We start from the raw sequence: 19,385 nt of genomic DNA, 5'->3' as shown, positions 1-19,385 counted from the left end.
CAAGACAGGCTGGTAGACCTGTTAGGTACACATTAAAAAACATCTTGGTAAATAATTACACACAGTTTAGCGGTCGAACTCTCTTAATACATCATGTAACCATCTACACAAATGAAGGAACTATCAATACATCTCCTAAAAGACATCTTAGCCTCTGACTTCCCACTGAAAGATTCAAATTTTTGTGCTTACCTTTCTAACATACAAAGTTTAGGTCAGTGCAATGTGCTTTTTCATGGACTGTTTCTCAACTGTTACAAGTAAAGTATCTGTTACATGTTGTGAGATGAATTTTCACTATATCCATCCTCAGTTACTTTGATTACCTGACAATGGTTAATCAATTGATTCCTTTCCATTCAGTGCATTATTTTGATCTCAGTGAATGAGCAAATGGCTGTTTTGTTTCCATTTTGATTCAGCAAAAATGACTAGAGCTTGAAGATTTTGAAGGAATCGAGACTTTGAAGGAAAGTCAGTCTGGCTATTTGGTGTTTATTTCAAAAGTTTCCTCAAAAACAAATGCTCTGTTCTAATGAGGAATGGGGAGATGGAAGAACACATACTGGAAGACTGTCTGAACATGGACCATAGCTTCTGGATTGATTTTTACCCCATTTATCACTCCTTCTTTAATGAAGCAATAACAGATCAATTTATCTTCCCCAGCAAGATGTGCATTTCGAGTGTGAGCCAACTTTCTTGTGGAGGAGAAATCTGCCCTTTCTAAAGGGGAAAAAGCCATTTAACTGCTCATACTGGATGCACTGTGCTTAATTGACATTAGAATATGTAGTTGATATTCAGCCACTTTAAGTGAAGGAGCTAAATTACTTTTATGTCAGTCTCTAGTAAGTGCGAGCAAAACTATGTCTATGTACACATATATGTGGGTCAAACTTAAAGGGGTTTTATTAGTTCCTTCTGGAAATGAACAGACATGTTTGACTTGGTTTAAAAAAATCTGTGCTTTGTTTAGATTATGCATCCCTTTAAGCAAATTTCTTAATTTTCAGCCAAAATTTTTATTTCAAAATGTCGACTATCTGTTCAGTTCTAAGAAAATCCTTATGTTTTGCAATTAAAATAATTTCTCATATTTTATGATCACTTTCGCCTTTCTCCTTCTTATCATTAAGGGCTTCATAACAATACTTTTTTGACAAAATCTCCATCTCTGACTTTCCCAAAATGCCAAGTGAAGCTCAGTTTAACAAAAGAAGAAGAAACTATGTCGATGATGCCATTGCCAAAATCAAAAGTGAACTGCTGAAATTATGTGGCAATACTAATCTAATTAAACTAATTTAATAATGCCCTTTATTCCTCACTGAATTACACAGTTTGGAAACTTTTGAACAAGCCTTGATTTTAATTGAATAAGACTGGATTTTTCCTTCTCAGAATTAATGACAAAGTATTTAGCTAGGATAGCAAAGGGATTGAGCATGGTGCATTTTTATACTGTAGATATTTCTATCTGCTTTATTTAACTCAAACGTGGCACACAGGCCATTTACTTACCCAAAAGATCATGCGGCTGTTGTACCTCACCATTATTATCATTACAATAATTTAGAACATAAATGGCAGCCAAATTATTCTGTCTCTTGTCCAGATTGACAGATGAGTATCTGTTCCTTAATTCTGAAAGAACAGCCTTGATGTGTTTCATTATCTAATGGGAGATGGTGATGGCCTTTTCAGCAGAATGTGTTAAATTGACGGGTTCAGACTGATGACCCTTTGGAATAAGAGATGCCAGCTCTGGCTGGGCATTACACACTTAGCGCAAATATTAAAATAGGTAATTACTTTTTTTTTTTTTTTGCTCTAGGAAAAACTCAGTGTGATGCATCTGATATTGGAACACAGGCTAGGGAGCAACTTAAGCAATTAAGTTTTCAGAAGTTTGTTCTCATTTTACATGTGCAGCCATAGAGAACTAGTTCTAACTATAGTTTGTAAATTAAATCAGTATGTTAAGGTTAATAGATTAATGATTTTCTCAAGAATGCAATGTGTTGGCAAAGCACAAATATAAGCCAAAGGGCAAGTCAGACATACAATGTTTTCATAAACAAGGGGAGACATTAAGACTTCATAAGATTTTCAGTACTATGGCAAAAGATATACTAAGAACTGCCTTTACAGTCAAAAGGAGTGGTCACTGCAGAAGAGCACACAAGGAACAGAAAGAGTCCTTGAGGGAATAAAAGTTAAAATATTTTTTAATATAAGGAATATTAAAAGAGAAAAAAAAATGGAAAAATGATTAAGGATTGAACAGTTGTTAGACACCTATAGACACCTAGTGGTGTCTATAGATTCAGAAGCTTAAAGTATGTTACTGAATCCAAACAAGCAGCATACTATCCTCTTCAGCAGTAGCAGTGATGAATGGTTTGAAACCCCATTCAAATTCCTTAGATAAAAATGTGATCACCCTTTAAAATTAAGACCTTTTTAAATAAGGCAAGATTTGTATGATATCTTGTATTATGCCAATTGACATACACACACACAAAAAAAAACAAAACCAAAAAAGATACAGTATAGTAGACTCTTTGTAGCTACTGCTGAGTAAAGTGTGTTTTATCAGTCTCAAGTTACAGTTAAAATTCTTTCAAATCAAATCTATAACGTGTGAAAGATCAATCAATAAAGAGGTAAAATCTTTCTCTCAACTCCTTTTATATGTGGGCTGAATCATGAACTGGATCTTATTCACTTTGAACATATCTCCTGTTTATCAAAAGTCCACAGATAGCTTGTATGAATATTTAAGACAAAACCATTAAACATTAAGTAGCTGAATTCCCAAGGTACATTTCAGCCTACAGATTGCTTACTCATTGCTTGCTCTGTAGTCAGTATCTGGGGTGGCTCTGCAAAGAATATGGAGACTAAACTAAAGCTGGGTTGTTCCTCACCTGTAAGGTGAGCAGCAGTGTTTTTCATACAGAGGTAATGTGAGCCTATTAAAGAGGAGAGTGTGTTTCCTAGTTTGCATGCCTAAGAAAGCCCTATTAAGAGAAGGGCTGCATAACAAGCTCAGCTCATCATTCCAGTGGATTAAATGACTTTCAAGTGTTTCTTGTGCAACAAACATGCACATCAAGAGAGAACGCAGGTTGCCCAAGGAAGCACTTAGAGACCAACTTAAGTGTAACTTAGCAGCCAAGACTTCTGAGATAATAACCACAAGCAGGCAGCAACAGAGCATCATATTAAGGGTTGGCTTAGGTTTCTATGAATCAGAAGCATAAGCTTGTGGGCAGGAAAATCCTGAAAGGCAGGAGCAGCAGCAGTGCTGCTTCAGTAGTTTCAAGTGGCTTTGTAAATTATATTGCAAAAGCAGCTTATCACACGTAGATATCTGTCTACTTATTCAGCTTGACTCATCCACTCCAAAACAGCAGTGTAACTGGACCACAGCTATAAGGGATTCATTACAATCTAAGTTGCAAGGCTGTAAGCTCAGGCTTTTCTTTATATATTTGATACTGTAGAGCAGTAAACACTTGTCCTACTTTGAAGCTTTATCATAGGAAATAACAGACACTGAGAAGTTTGAGTTAAGGTATATGTTATCCCATCAGGTTGTCCTTTAGATTACACAGCAGAATCAGAATCACAGAATATCCTGAGTTGGAAGGGGCCCACAAGGATCATCAAGTCCAACTGATGTAAAGAAACTGTCACAACTGCCAGGAGCAGCGTATAACAAAATAAGAAGAGTGCTGAACTTCAAACTTTTTCACTGCTGGACTTGTCTTATTCAAACAAGTGCTCCTCAGCAAAAATCAAACGAGAGCAGTTTGAAATAAAAGAAAAATCAAAATTAACAAAAGTCAAGTTTTATTTCAAAATCATGCCTAGAGTAGAAGGTTTAACAAATTTACTGGAATTCACTGGAAAAAAACTATCACTGGTTACATTAACATGAAAGCTAGTTGTACCGGGTTTTCACTTTTGAGGTCTTAAGCCAGAGATCTACTTGCAGTATTTCAGACTCAGAAAATTTCCTGGGGTTTTCAGAGGCTGCTGCCTTCTCGGCATGATTTGATTGATGAGAATGAGGCAGGTAGCAATTGTTGTTCTACTGCAAAATCTTATCTGTAAACTTAGGGACAGAACTGGAATTTGATGAATTTCAGGTCATGGCACAAAAGCATTTTTCCCCTTCATTCTAGCTTTTAGAAACTTGCTTTTCCAACACTAGGCTATTTGATTTCTATGTTCTATTCTTGATTCAGGCAACCCATTCTGATGGCCAGGGTTTTTAAAAACTTTTGATTTTTGCGTGTCATGGTAACCAATGGCACTAAATAACAACACTGTGTAAACACATTTGAGACCAGATTGCAGCTATGGACGAGGGCCAGTATAACAGTGAGAGGAAGTTTTGCAAGGACAGTTTAGCAGTAGATAACAAAATATGTCCTTGAAACAAAGGAAAATAACCAAAACAGGTGCAAAAGCAGTTAATGAAATATAGACCTTTGAGTGCTCTGTGTGTTAACAGCAGAATGAAGAAGGAATAAGGTGATCTGGATGGTTTCACCTCCACTCTGGGAAAATGACGTTGTTTTCTTTAGTCATTTTTTGTAAAAGATGATACCATTAGAATCTTGAATGACACTGATACCTTCCCCCCACCTCGAAATATTATTATATTGCCATAGAATCACTTAAGACTTTCAAGATCATCAAGTCCAACCTCAACTTATCTGTACTACCCTAACAACCCACCACCAAATCACATTTGCTATGTACCACATTCCTATTTCCTAGTTGGAAATACCAATAATATCATGTCACCCAGTGCAACATCTACTCTTTTCCTGAACACTTCCAGGGATGGTGACTCCACCACCTTCTTGAGCAGCCTGACCCTGTGTTTCGACAAAGTGAAATCTTAAGGGCTGTGAAACAGGTACTAAGGATAACCGTCTCCCTTTCCTCATCCTTGCTTCATAATTGATTTAGGGAGCAGACCTTGGAAAATTCTGATCACTGATGGCTGCAATTTCCTGGCACTCCAGAAGTTGCAGCAAAACCCAGTCAAGGACGGGTAAAACGTAAATGCACCAAAGAAAAGTAAGACTTTTACATACTTGCAGTAAAATGAGAGCCATGCTGAATGAAGCTTTATCACACTGCTAGTGATTTGCTGAGTGGCAGAACAGTGTCTGATAAACTGCTAACTACACAATAGCTCAAAATGGGACCAACGTACTTCTGAAAACTTAGCACAGTATTGAAATGAAAACTTTTCTGCAAAGTGATGATTCTGTAATCCATTATCAAAAAGTACTTCTGTGCTAAGTGCTAGAGATAAGACACCTGCTTGTTATCTGGGCCTGAGAGACACATGGGAAGAACGGAAAAGAGCTGACAGTTACTCACTTACCTTCTTATAATTAAAGGGATAATGATTTGATCCAGAATTAATTGTTGGAAGCAAGCTGTGTAGCTTGGAAAGTATTTCAGAATTCACACCTTTAAGAATTTTATTGTTGTAGAGGAGCTTGCTTCTTTGGCATGCAGTATATATTTGTTGTATTAAGAACTACTCCACAGTTTGACCTTGAAGCAATTAATCCCTTCTGAGGCACATGGGTTTTCAACGGATGTACGCATAATTAGAGTTTTTAAATTACACAAGGCGTGCCCAGTCCTTCCATCAGGATACAGCCAGAAGAAAATGTGGGAAGAACTTCTGTGGGAGAGAAAAGGTCTTCTCCTTTCCAGATAAAGCACTTCACATGACTGTGAAGAATTTATAGAATCCCATCAATTTGATATGAAACTGGGCACGAGTAAGAAGAAAGCTTCTGTGAGATTTTTCCTTGCAACGTCTGTCACAGATCTAGCAAAAAAGCCAGAGTCAGCCACAGTGCCACTGTTGAATTTATGAGAGGATTTGGTATTAGAATTTTTGTTTTCAAGAGAACTTTTCTATCTGTTGTATATATTAATAAGGAAGAAAGAAAAAAAAAATAAAAAAAACAACTCACCTAAAGCTACCTGCCTTGTTAGGAAACTGACAGCACTTAGAAATGCATAAACAGTACAATAATACACAAAGAGTGTCCTGTCATAAAACTAGTATGGACAAACACCAAGAGTTTATGACCTTCCCAGACACACACATAATTCAGGAGTAAATGGGTTGATACCAGTGATGCAAGGATCCGAAAACAAGACTGTATGTTGATCAGCTACAGAGATGCTGGTTAGGAAATGCTTATCTATGTGAATTTACTTTCACTGAAGGTTTGTATCAGATAAGGAGAGCCAAATTCTCACTGCTTTTTAGAATTTGCTTTTCCACTCCCCTTTAAAACACTTTGCCTATTCGTTAGCTGTTTTGAATGTTTCTAATAAGCATTATAGTTCAGATTAGAATCTTTCACCTTACAGCTTCTCCATTCAATCTCCCACCCCTTAAAACGATGTGGTCAAATACTTCTCTCTAGGTTTCAATTTGCAAAAATATGTTTGTTTGTTTGTTTAAGAATTTATAATCCAGTAAAGAAAGTAATTTGATTTATCAGAACCAAACTCAGACTTACTCCAAATGAGGACTGTGTTTAAAGCCATACATATAACATGACGTATTGTAAGATTAAAAGTAAATGCTAAAATTAAAAGCAGGATATTGCAGGCAAATAAGTAGTAATTAAAATCAAAAGAACTAATTTGATTTACAAAATCCAGACCACAGACTGAAGAGCCATACAGAGAAAAGTAAATAGGTGCTAACTTTTTTTCCTCCACAAAAAAACCTGCCTTTCTGAGAGTAATCACAGTACCTGATGCCCTTAATTTAATCATTCACTGGAGGATGTTACAGGTAAGTGCTCATAATACACAGTATGTGTTTCCCTGAGGACCACAATAGTTTGCATAATGTGCTAGTTATTTTTTATCCAGTGTTATGGTGACAGAAAACAGACAATTCTAATGAGATGTTTTATAAATGTATTTTGCTAACAAGGGATCTTATTTAAGTTCTGAGTTTCGGAGGTTAAAATAATACAGCTCTGCTAGAACAGTCACTGCTGCTACGTGTGATCCAAGTCCTTTTTCTTTAATTAACTTTTGTATCTTCTCATCTATTTATAGATGGGGATGTTGAGAATTCCTCAGCTGGAGCAGATGTGGCTGTGATTGGAGGTAGGAAGCAGGCTGTACTTAGCAGAACCATTAGAATTAAAACAGCAGGTTGGTTGCTTTCCTGCATTTTGCAAAACTCCTACTTTGCTGACAAGACAACAGGAGTGGCACAATTAGAGTTAATTAGGCCAGTGGGAAATCTACTCCCACAGGGGCTATTGGCAAAGATAATGAGATAAGATAATGAGCATGAACCATTGAGCTGTACCACCTCCATCTATTCCTTCTTTTAGGACAAAATATCCAAGCACCCAGTAGCAAAGTCAACCTCTGATATTTCTCATCATTCCATGGACCAAGACTTTCACACAACACAAAATTGGAATGCTGCCTTTGATTTGAGCAGGCTGTCACCAGCTGACCTTTTATTCTTACAGAACATGCCACAGAGCCCATCCTAGTGTTCCATTAAAAAACCCTCATGCATTTAAACTAAATACAGTTGTCAGAAGAAACGAGCAAAGCTATGTTCACAGAGAGAACCCTGTCTTTTTACTTTTATTGTGTTTGTTCATTTCATGCTAATGCGCTAATTTAAGTTATTCACAAGGGGGTATACCAATCATTAGTGCAAATTGGTGAGGCTCTGCTATATTTCCCTCAGGTCCCATCTCGCGTACCTTTAATTTCAGCTTTCTATGAACAAGTAGCAGGTAAATTGATTTGTACTTAGTCCCTCAGGCTTATTAATATTGTGCTATATCTAAAGCCTATTAAAACCTCTTGTGTCAAGGGATACCAGCCCGAAAAATTGATGAAATCCCCACCATAACTGAAATATCACTGTAAACCTAAAGTTCCCAGTATGAGCAATTTAATTTCTGCCAGCAATAACTTTGCTTTCCAGAATCAAGCACCATAAAACCTGTGGGATGATGTTGCAGGCATGTTTTTTAAGACAGAGTTATTATTTCTATTCACCTTGCTAATATTCTGTCCAGACCCCCATCTTCATGTCAGTACAGTATCTGAACTTAGTTTACAGATGCTCCTAAATGTAGAGCTTTGGAGACAATCTCTTTACTCATATCTTGAATACAGGGAACAAAAGAGAGACACTCTCTACACAGCTGTCATTGTCACTGTGGAATTGTTCTTATTTCCAGAGAACAATTCATCTGATCAAACGCAGACTTCTATTTCTAGAAGAACAGGAATCATCCCCTCCATATCACTGACTGCAGAAGCAGTCGGATGGGACTAACTCAAATGGAACCTTCTCTACCATAGATGCCTACAATAAGTCAGATGAGTTCCTATCCACTGCATTCTCACAGCAGCTGCAAAATCCACATATGGGATTTTCCTAGGAATACCCTCTTCTGGTGCTTTTCATTTTCCTTAAATGCTTGGTTTACTCCTTTAATCCCCTTGGTCCTGGAGTCACATGAATATAGAAACAGCTCAGTATCATGCACTTGTACAGAATAGCAGCTATAGAGCTTAGAAGAACATCCAAGTTATACACAAGTGCAAAAGGAAGAAAAAAACAAAAAATCAAAATTAAATAAATCAGCTTCATACTATCTTATTTATTGTCAAGATTCTTAAAAAACTGATTTTATCTGACAGGAGGGTATACAACTTGTAATTTTTTAGCTATGAACTTGTCAGTGGTGCCTTTTTTGTTCTGGACTTCCGCCTTTCACAGGGAAAAAGGGAAAAAAGGAAAAGACTCTGCAAAGTAAGGACAAAAAGCAAAGCCAGGATATAGGGTGTTCACTGCACAGCCATTCCTGGAGCCTCGAATTACCTTCCTTACCTAGGAATGCTTTCATTCATAATTCAGTCCCTTGTGAGTTTGGGGTTACCTGTGGAAATTTTTGTCCAGTCAGCATAGGGACAATAATTAGTCTTAGTCTAGGAAATGTAGAAGTTCTACCCACAATCCCTCCTAGGTGTCACTTTCATGTTTACTGCAATAAGATTTTCCTAATTAGAGCACAACATGACGTGACGACTCCCAAACAGAAAGCAGTACTGCAGGCACATTGCTCCTGCTACTTGTTGAATGTCTCCAAAGAAATGTTCAGTGCCCTTTACTCCTCCTGAAATTGAGTACACTCACTGGGGTAGGACCAGGCTGCCTGCATATTCCCCCAGATACATACTACCACTGGGATGGCAGTGAATTTTTGAATGTATTTCCAACGAATTCAACAAAATCAAGCTATTGATTTGAAAGAAAGCTATCAAGAATTCGACCTGCATTTCTGCAGTATGTATATCCCATCTGAGTTCTTCAATTTGTTCCTTTCAGAACCTTTTCTAACCTCAGCCATTACAATTTGTGAATATCTTACATTACGCAGATTTTTTTTCTGATCAAGTAACTCAAGCTGTGATGCCTGCCTGTAATATGCTGCTTGTATTTTATTTCTGACAATAGTACTTTTCCTCTAGGTGTGATAGCTGCGGTGGTATTTGTCCTCATTTGCCTGCTGGTTGTGATGGTCCGGTACATGTACAGGCATAAGGGCACCTACCACACCAATGAGGCCAAAGGAACTGAGTTTGCTGAAAGCGCTGATGCTGCTTTGAAAAATGACCCTGCTCTCCAGGAAGCTGTGGATGAGAGTAAAAAAGAATATTTCATATGAAAGGCAAGAATTTCCATGGAGACTTCCCCACGGGAATCAATCAGATATACTACAACAAAAGTGCCAAGAGATGGATAATATTAGGATGCAGGCAAGCATCCTGATTGAAAAGTATCTCTTTATTTTGTCGCTGAGTTGTTTCTTTTTCTCTACCCATGAAGAGCTAAATGCCAGATACTTGCCCGTTGATTTTATAAGCAACACAGCTGGTCACAATTGAAATCAATATCAGATAAGAAGAAACAAAATCTCAGTATGAGTGATACACCCAAACCAGATAACGATAGCAAATGTCAAGTCTTGACATTTGGTGAAAACAGCAGATGCCAATGGAAAACATCCTCTCAGAGTTAATGATGCATTCTATGCTGATATTATGCAGAACTACCTGAAGTTGAATTTCAAATGGTCACAGAACAAACATTAAACTAGTAGCTGGAACAAAAATAGCTTTGTAGCCCAGATATTTCCCCCATCCCCATAAATGTGCAATTTTATTGCAACAGGGGAGTTTGCTTTGTTTGTTTGGGGAGTTTGATTGAGACCTTTTTTTCTTCTTCTTCTTCTTTTTAGTTTTTAGGATTTTATAAACATAAAAGTCCAAGACAATTCAAAGGAATAAAACTGTTGGGAAACATGGAAAATGAAAGAATGAAGAATTTATTTCTAACTTGCTCTTCATGGCAGTTTGAGAACTGCAAAATGTTGGAATTTATAGTGTAGAATATAATAGCCAGTAAACTTGCAAATATGATTTCAATTAGCCGGTAGGCTCCCTGCATGCATGCATAATTAGATACGTATTAAAAGGTAAAGTATCTTGGTTTGAGCAGGCCTTTTAAAACAACTGAGCTCAGCCAGATTTTTTTGAGTAAGATATTTTTGCCTGGGTATTTATTTATTTATTTTGCATTGGAACATTCTCTTGAATGCTTGCCAGCAAGATTTTGCATTTTTGCAGGAAAAGAAATTCAGTTCTGGTGCATATAGTGATAAATCTTTTACAGATGAAACCACAAGACTGCCAATAGAAGGAAGCTTGTTCAGCTGCATGCCATTGGCAAGTACTGATGTCTCCCTCTGCATGGCCTCTGTACATCCTTTGCATTCTCCTCAGTAAGAGAATTACACTGACTATCAATGCTTTAATATAAATAAATATATAGAATGATCGTGGTGGATCACATGACAAGACCTTATGCCTCACCTAAGAATCAGTGATGATGAGTTTCTTTAACCCAGTAAGCTGGCTTCTTAATTAAAGCCCAAGAGTAGCTCCAGAAATAGAGTAATTGTTCTCTGCACCTGCTCATTCCCAGCTCCACTGGTGCCCTGAACTACTGAAAATACAGAGGGATAAATATGTGATAACATGTATTTTCTATCTCTTATGTATATATATATACACACATATGTAGAGCAATGTATACATCAAGTCATGTACAACTGCTTTCAAGACACTGTTACTGATCACTTGTGCTCACTTCTTGGCACCAAAGCACAAAATTCTCCAGGACTCCAGCATACATTACCAATGTTGACCACAAAAGCGCAAACAGATCTGACAAGAAAAGACTGTGAGGACTCAAGTGGAGAACTGGGATATTTTTGTCTTTTCAATCACAATCTCATTCTTTTCTCAGAAGCTGAAGGAGATGGACTTTGAACTGCTCTTCAAATCCTAATACCTTAGATCTCAAGTACCTGTGTGTCTGCATTTTAACCAAAGAATATAAAAATCCTGCCACATTTACTAAATGCATCAGGCATTTTTTTCAGAACATACTGTTCCAAAGCCAAATTGTATTCTGTGGCTCAGGTATAAAGTATACGTAATACAGAACTAGCAGAGAACAAATATTTTGATATTATGCACCTGACTATTTTTTTTCTAGATTCCTTGCTATTTTCATCTTTTTACTGATTTTGAAAAAGGAATCTGTTTTTATTTTTTCTGGGCCAAGCGTTGCATACATTAACTAATCTTAGCTGTAAAACTGAGTTTGTAAAACTGAAGACCCTCTAGTTCAATGAGAATGTAAATATTACCGCTGAGGAGATGCTAAATGGGGTGACAAGCTCTGCTGCTTTTGTCATATAAGGCATGGAAACACCAAAATCCTCTCTTCAAGCATTAGAAGGACCTATAGAAGAGCGCCAACCTTTCATCACTTTCTGTCCCTATTAGCTACAAACGACCAGGTGATATAGGTTTGGACGTTGAAGAAAATTCACTATAGAGCAAGGTATGGGGATCAATGGAAAATAAATTCCTTCCTTCCCCACTCATGAAATTCTGCTTTTGCAACTTGAACACACTGATTCTAATTAGTCAATGGTGACATACCTGATACGAGATGGGGAAACATGAATTAGTGTCTCCTTTTGGGGGAAGTTAAGTTTATAAATTATGAAATGGATTAAGTCAGACTAAGTGTCTGCATTTGAACCACGGGGTCAGATTCTGTGGTGAAATGACATGAATTCAGAAGATTTAAGCCAATTCTTACAAGTTCAGTCAACATCAGACATTTTGTCATTTCTTCCCCTACTGAATACAACTACTAGTCTTTGACTATATGCCTTTTTTAGTAGCTTAATTAAATCTCTTTATCCCATTTTCTCTATTCATCTGGGCTAACAAACAGTACAGCAACAGCTTCCTAGCAGTAATGAGCCACAATGAATGTTTGCAGAGCAATGAATTTGGCAAGAGCTTCAGTTTCAGTTAGTTTATTTTTTAACACAGTCCTTTTGGGCTCCAGGACTTTGTGTATTTAGAAATGACTCGAGCATGCTGAACACAGAGATGCTTCTTGGAAATTTTCTGCTTATTTCTTTTTTGAGGACAAATTTTGCTTTGTAATGAAGAAACCCATGACTTCTGAATGACTGGCAGAACTCTAATGGCCTCATCCTGCTATTTTTTTTTTCTCCACTCGAACAGTAACTCTACTGTCTTGAGTCATTCAATTTAGTTGTAAAAAGATGGCATTACAAACTTCCTACTGCTTTAAGAACTAATAATTAGCAAAAAATCCTCCTGCAAGCAACATGCTGTGCTAAAGTAAACACTGTGCACAACACTGAACTGTCTTGGTTGGCAGCCATAGCTTTTCATCAGCAATGATCAATCAGTTCTAACAATTTGCTTCCTGAACAGGAAAAAGAAGGAAATACTTTATTTTCCCCTCATGTGCTTTTATCCCATGCTTCTCTACTGCTGCAGGCCCCGCTGACCTGTGACTCTCGGGCACTCCATTTCCCCAGCTATGCCTGCTCTTCCCATCTGCAATGCCTTGGCCTCCCAGTTAGATCTCCCTTGCCTTCCCCATGGCATCTCTATGGCAAAGGATAGACTAAACATTTATTCATTGTTATCAGTGAGTATGCTCTGTCCCTCTCTGCCAGCTAAGAACTAATTTTCACAAAAGTCTGACACTACCCACTCTATGTCAAGCCTCAATCTGTCCTGAGTGATTTACAAAGTGATCACATTTGCTTGCTAGTTTGTTAAACATATTACTGATAAACTTCTGGCATCCATTAAGGAAAGGATCTGGATGAAGGTCCCTCAAGCAGCCTGGTTTTGTCCCGATGCCTTAATTCCTCTTGAAAGGTTGGGGAATCCCCCTGTATTTTGGTCACTACCTTCCTCCTAGGGGCCAAAGTGCCATTGCACATGAATGCAATCCTGCAAGGGATTTAAACAGACACTAGTCACACTAATTGTATATATTTCTTTCTTTTTAGAGCAAAAGGACCAAATCACTTTGGGAGACTCTTAGTACCATAGGATCCCTTTAGTACTCTCAATGTGGATTTTTCTTTTAAATCAAACTTTGGAATCGTTGAGAGAATTTCACAAAGGGAATATTAAAAGGAATGCTCCCCTTCAGTGGGGAACACAAAGTGCTGCAACACTTACAGTAGAAGAACAGGTAGGATAGTACTGTTAGCCAAAACCATGTAAGGATGTCTCGCACAGAGCACAGAAAAAGCTGATACAAGATGTAAATTAGTAAAAAAAGATACAGAGTGAGAAGAGGTAATTAGATGAGAGAATTTTTTCATCAAACAAAATAGATGGTGCTATTTGGAGAAATCAAAGTGTTTTTGCAGAAGGCAACTGATGACAATGAATTTCTTAGATTTATACAAGACGTTTGAATTCCTTGCATGTGCTAGTTCAATAAAAAAATGCTGGTAAATACACACCAAAAAAGCACCCTTACTAAGTCCATTAAGAGCTGTTTATTCCCTTTTCTAAAATCTCTCAGTAATTCACATAAGAAAGCTTTTGTGTTTGGAAAACGTAAAAGCTTCACAGCAGCAGTTCATAAAGGAGAGAACACTAAAGAACCTCTGAACAAGCAATGAAAACACATCCAGGGTTTGGAAACACAGCCAGCTGTAAAGGAAGCTAGTGATAGCAAAGAAAAACATATATCCAACTGTATAACAAAGAAATGAAATGTCTGTAGAAGTAGTGGTCTTTGCCTAGTCCAAGGTGGCAAAATTAGCAGTGACTGAAAATAAAGAATCCTTATTCTATGTGATAGTTCCCTGTGTGACTGGGATAAACTCCTACCAAATTCAGTGGGACAAGAATTTCACTGACTATAATCTATTCTTCTTGCAAGAAAATTGTATTCCCATGTCAAGAAAGAAACACTCTAAAGCAAGGTAGAAATCCATATAAGAGTCAATCCTTCAGCATAATTTCATATTTTTTTCACATCCTTTTTCTGTTGTTTTGATCTGTACGTATGGTTGAAAGTGTCTGGTATGTTGTATTAAAGTATCTGAATTGCAGCATTGCTATGACAAGAGAGAACACAGCATTCAAAGCTTACTGCTGATTGTATGTTAAAGCTGACTATAGTGTTTGTATTTTTCAAAGCTATTAATACAACGCTGGTGTAAATTACTTTGAATTGGAAAAAAAACTTAAATATAAAGGAACAAATAACTTTATAATTAAAGTTGTAATTTTCAGCATTTAAGAGACTGTTCTATTTTTATTATCTTTGAAAATATCCTGAACTTTCAGAATCACCAATTATGCTGTTTTCTTTGGGATGCAGGTCAAAAAGGATAAGTAGGTTAGAATTGTTCTGAAAGCACTGAAAGATAGACTAGTAGAGTTTGTTTGTGAAAAAGCAAGAGGCTCTTTTAATAGATAGACGAAGGAGTCAAATTTGGAGTATGAAATCAAACAATAACTCTCTGTGAAAGAGCATTACCCTATGGATGTCAGCATGCAGCTGAACACTGGTCTATTATCTAAGATAGCGTTTGTAAAAACTCCAGGCAGGCTCATAAACACCTAACGGATATTTACTGATGGATGGCCTGCCTTCCATCCAACTGCTACCATGTGTGAATATTTCTGCTTTTCTTCATTCTTTCCATACAGTTTCAGTTTTATCTTAGTATATCCCCAGTGAAAAAAAACAATCAGATGCAATGCCTTGTACAATGTGTATTGTAATTTTTCTTTTGCCACTTCTTCTTTCAAAGACCATTATTGGTAATGGGAAAAAAGAAAAAAAAATAAAGGGGGGGGAGGGGGAAGAAAACTTACTCTTGTACAATATGTGATTTGGTCAAAATGATGCCTGAAAATGGTCACGTTGTGAAAGGAACCAAAAGGTCAGGGTAAATTTTAATATCCATAAGCAGAGAAGCTGACGTAAAAACAAATCTTTGAGCCTTTCACATACCTCAGGACTTAAATGTGCAGGGCTGTTCGGGGGCTAGCAGTAGCCAAATGCTTCGTTAGTATTGTTCTTGCTGGGATGATAAGTAGAGGGATAGAATAAGTAGAGGAATACTGAATAACAACAACTGTATATTCCATGACTAGCCAGCAGATTATGGAATTTTGACCTTGACTTCAAAATACATCTAACTGTGGGATTTGGTGCCATTGGAGTTGCTTCAGCAATCAAAATGTGTGAACTAGTAATGTTAACAGTGGCACTGAATGGTATGTAATGCCATGGAGATCGGCCACTGGCTGTTTGCCAAGAAAGTGTTTTGGGACAAAATTCATCCTTTAAGGCTTATCAGTAGCTGACAAGCTTAAAGAAGAAACAAAGTACAAAGTAAAGGAAAAAAATATTAAAAAAAAGAAACGACAAGAGTGCTCAGTAGTTTGTGGCTCCACATAGCAGCATCTTACATGCATGATTCGCTTAACATCTTGTGTATCATCTGTGCTGAACTTAGAGTCTTACTACTGGATATTCTGATTAGAGTGAGGAAGAAAAGGGTCATTACAGCAATCAACTTGTTTCCCAGAAAGGACTTTGATTAACAATTTCAGCTTTAAATATATATATACCTATATCAATATCTTATCTATCTATATATAAACATATTAACATCCAACCTTTCTACAGTTAGTCTTTTTAGGAGTGCATGCAGAGAGGTTTTCTAATTTTTGAGGTTTGGCTAGTGACCAAGAAGAGTTGAGTGGTCACCCAGCTTCTAGCATCTTTGAAAGCAAGTATCTAATCTCCCAGAAGGATCAACTAGCAGATTCAATTGAAAGCTCTTCTTACTGTGATATATGGATATGCTCATAAAATGCAACTCAACACCACATTCACAGAGACTGAGAACAATCATCTTTATCCATTCTAACACCTAATGGAGTGATCAATAGCATTTTAATAAAGCCTGCTATAAGTCATATTTAACTCAAATAAGATTTTGTATTGTATTTCAATTAAATTACACTTTCTTCCATTCCTTACTGTCAAATTCTGCTTTCCTTTCCATTCATAAAATTTTGTTTCACAAAAGCATGTGTGACCCTGAGAACTCCCTATACTTTTTCCAATATTCCTGTAATGTTATGCATAAATAGAGCCTCGTGTTCAAAAATTCTTCCATAATACTGAAATATCTCCATTCCCTTCAGCTCAACAGCAGCACAGCTTACCTGCCAGAACAGAAGTGGAGAGATTATTACATCTCTCAGTTTACTGGTAAGGGGATAAAGACCACTGTTCCATGAAGGGAGCCCAGGACTCTCTAAGTCTTTCTTCTTGCATGACATGAGTGATGCTTCTGGCACTGGGATGTAAGAAAGCAGAATGAAAAATGAAAGGCACAGCAAAGAATCAGGAACAAGATGATTCCCCTGAACAGCGAGGTGCTGAACACATGCCAAAAGTTAAGCCGCAGGAATCAGTCACAGAGACTCCTGCCCAGCCCCCAAAGAATTATTTTTCTTAGTCTTCTCATTCAATATCTTACCTCCCTCCTTTCCCCTGAAAAACATCTGGCAGCTGTTTTTAAGTTTAACCGGATCTCTCATCTCTGCTGTTCCAATGACTGCAGTGAAAAATGAATTACAGGCCCAAACAGCAGAGCAAATAGTTCAGGTTCAGATTACTTTAAACCTCATCTGACCTACCAAGTCAGCACAATCACCGTCCCACCCAGACATACACAAGTTTTGAAAACCTGTCCAGATTTCTCATTTTGCCCCAGTCCCATAAGTCCTTTTTTTTGTCCTCCCATCCTTAAGATCAGGAACATTCTTATTACATCCTGGATGACCTTTACAGAGATCTGCTTTTGATAAGTGTGCAGGGATTGTTGTATTTTTGGCATCCAGTACCAAAAACAGTTTTGCCAAGCCCAAAAAAACAGTGATGTTTCAGTAAGGAAGATAATGGCACAGTCCCGAAGTGAAGGTCACATTCTCAAAGAAAGTCAGCCTGCCTTCCTACCCAAAGTAGAGAGACAGTGAAGATGTAGAAGAAATCTTTACCAGAGTACCGTTATATAAGTTTTATATAAAACAAATTCTTGGCCAAAGTTGAATTGTTTTTGGAAAAAAGAAAGTAAAATCTTCTAACTCCCTGTAATTATCTCCTCTCTGTAATCAAGGGTAAATAAATTCTCAGTCTGAGGAAAAATAATTTCTAATTAAACAGGTGAATAAGAGGTCATTATTCACAAGATCTATTTATCTTCCTACAGTTCTGTGCCGTATATAGTAAATTTTGCACGAAGTACTATTTTTGTTCCATCTTCCTTTTGCAGCAGCATTTGTGGAATGTGTTTGTGTCATTTTATCTAATAATCATTTTTCTTGTGCAGTATCTTCCCAGGTCTTGCCCTCTTCTTTTTACATGCAGTGGGTTAAGGCGGAGCTGGGAAAATACATATAATCACTCATTTCTTTCCTCTGCCTTCTTTGAGTCCAGGCAGGAGTTCACACCTTCCAAGGGCTCTGTTTCATTTTATTGCTATTATTATGGAAAATTAAACCTCTGAGAAAGTGCCACACAGTTTCCTAAAATTATGTATTTAATATATATTTATAGATATCTGTAGTCACTATTGACAGCACCTGAAAGAGAATACCTTTGTTTTTTATTTACTACCTATACGGGGACATTTTTCAGCATTGCTCCCCTACACTATTGCTGGGAAGGTCATTTTAAGACGGTATTTCTAAACTGCTCTTAAGCTCTCTAACAGTATTTTTCCAGAAAGTATCTTCTATCAGGGCAAGGCTGCATAGGAATGCATTAAAGTCATGGCATATTCTGTGGCTACTAAAGATTACAAGGAATTTCATTTCATGTAAGTTGGTAATCAAAGCTGACTTGGGATCTCCTCTTTGATTTCCACACTAAGGTCAGTGCAAGAACACCAGAAAACGCTTTGGATTCTACAAGTAAGCCAAAAGCCATATGTACCACAGAGAAAGCTTGATTATTCCTAACAGAAACACTTTGTAATCTATCATCTTCAAATATTAAGATTTATACAGTTATACATGTTGGTAACTTAAAGCTGTTGGGTACTAGAAAGCTAGAAGTTTGATCACTAGAACTAAAAGCAGAAGTTTCTTCAGGTTTAGTTAAGCCAGTGAAAGTTTCCGGCTGACACCGGTGCCTCTCTCAGATGCTGTATGTCAGGAACACAGTCAGCATATAGGTATAAACATGCAGTGGGACAGCATATAATAAAAACACAAGTGTCTTTCAGCAGGCCACTATGCACCACAGTGCAGTATTTATGCAGTGAGTATCCGTTTCCCATAACCTATAGCAAAAATAAATTTTAGTCCTCTCTGCCCTGACAAGAAGCTGACATGAATGTTTTCTCCCGCTACAGCATTTCAGAAGAGGTTCCCTTCAACAGTACAGTTTTAACAGGTGAAGGAGCACCACAAGCCCTCTGAGTTAAGGAAAAGAAAAACAATCAGTTCCCAAGAAGAGCAGAAACGTTCACCTGTTCCAATCCACTTGCTTAGCAAAGCCCTGCAAACTAGGAATTATGAACTCCTGAGAAATATAAAGAATATTTAAAATAGCCATTTGCAACATATTAAAAATAGTTAAATCTTAGCTTATTTTTTCTAAGATTTTTATAGACCACAAAGGGGCAAGTTCACCTAATAAAAGTATTTCTCATGTGAAAAATCCCCTCAGTTAAAAACAGGTGATGTGCATTGTCAGTACTGAAAAGCTCAGGAGATGAAACTCCTTGCCAAGAGGAAAAAAAATATTTAAGGTATCAGCTGGTAAACACTTGAACCAACAAGATCTACTGACTTTAAAGAAAATT

General features: G+C 37.2%; 1 protein-coding gene across 2 annotated transcripts in view; it reads left to right on the top strand.

Moving 5' to 3' along the window:
* The window catches only part of GYPC (glycophorin C (Gerbich blood group)), a 30,904-nt gene extending 16,113 nt beyond the window's left edge, over window positions 1–14,791 (top strand). The window contains exons 2-3 of one of the 2 annotated variants that reach the window (XM_042827331.1): window positions 7,135–7,185; window positions 9,589–14,791. In XM_042827331.1, the coding sequence (XP_042683265.1) occupies window positions 7,135–7,185; window positions 9,589–9,785 (248 nt within the window). In that variant the 3' untranslated portion in view covers window positions 9,786–14,791. Of the gene's footprint in view, window positions 1–7,134; window positions 7,234–9,588 lie in introns of both variants that reach the window. The other variant, XM_042827329.1, reaches the window with a different exon arrangement.
* The last annotated feature ends 4,594 nt before the right edge of the window (window positions 14,792–19,385 follow it).

Source organism: Centrocercus urophasianus, unplaced genomic scaffold, assembly GCF_019232065.1.
Source record: "Centrocercus urophasianus isolate 14NV4802_14NV808 unplaced genomic scaffold, USGS_Curo_1.0 seq_28, whole genome shotgun sequence".
Classification (NCBI taxonomy): domain Eukaryota; kingdom Metazoa; phylum Chordata; class Aves; order Galliformes; family Phasianidae; genus Centrocercus; species Centrocercus urophasianus.
Note: the sequence above shows the minus strand (reverse complement) of the source record. Positions and strands in the feature narration are given on the sequence as shown.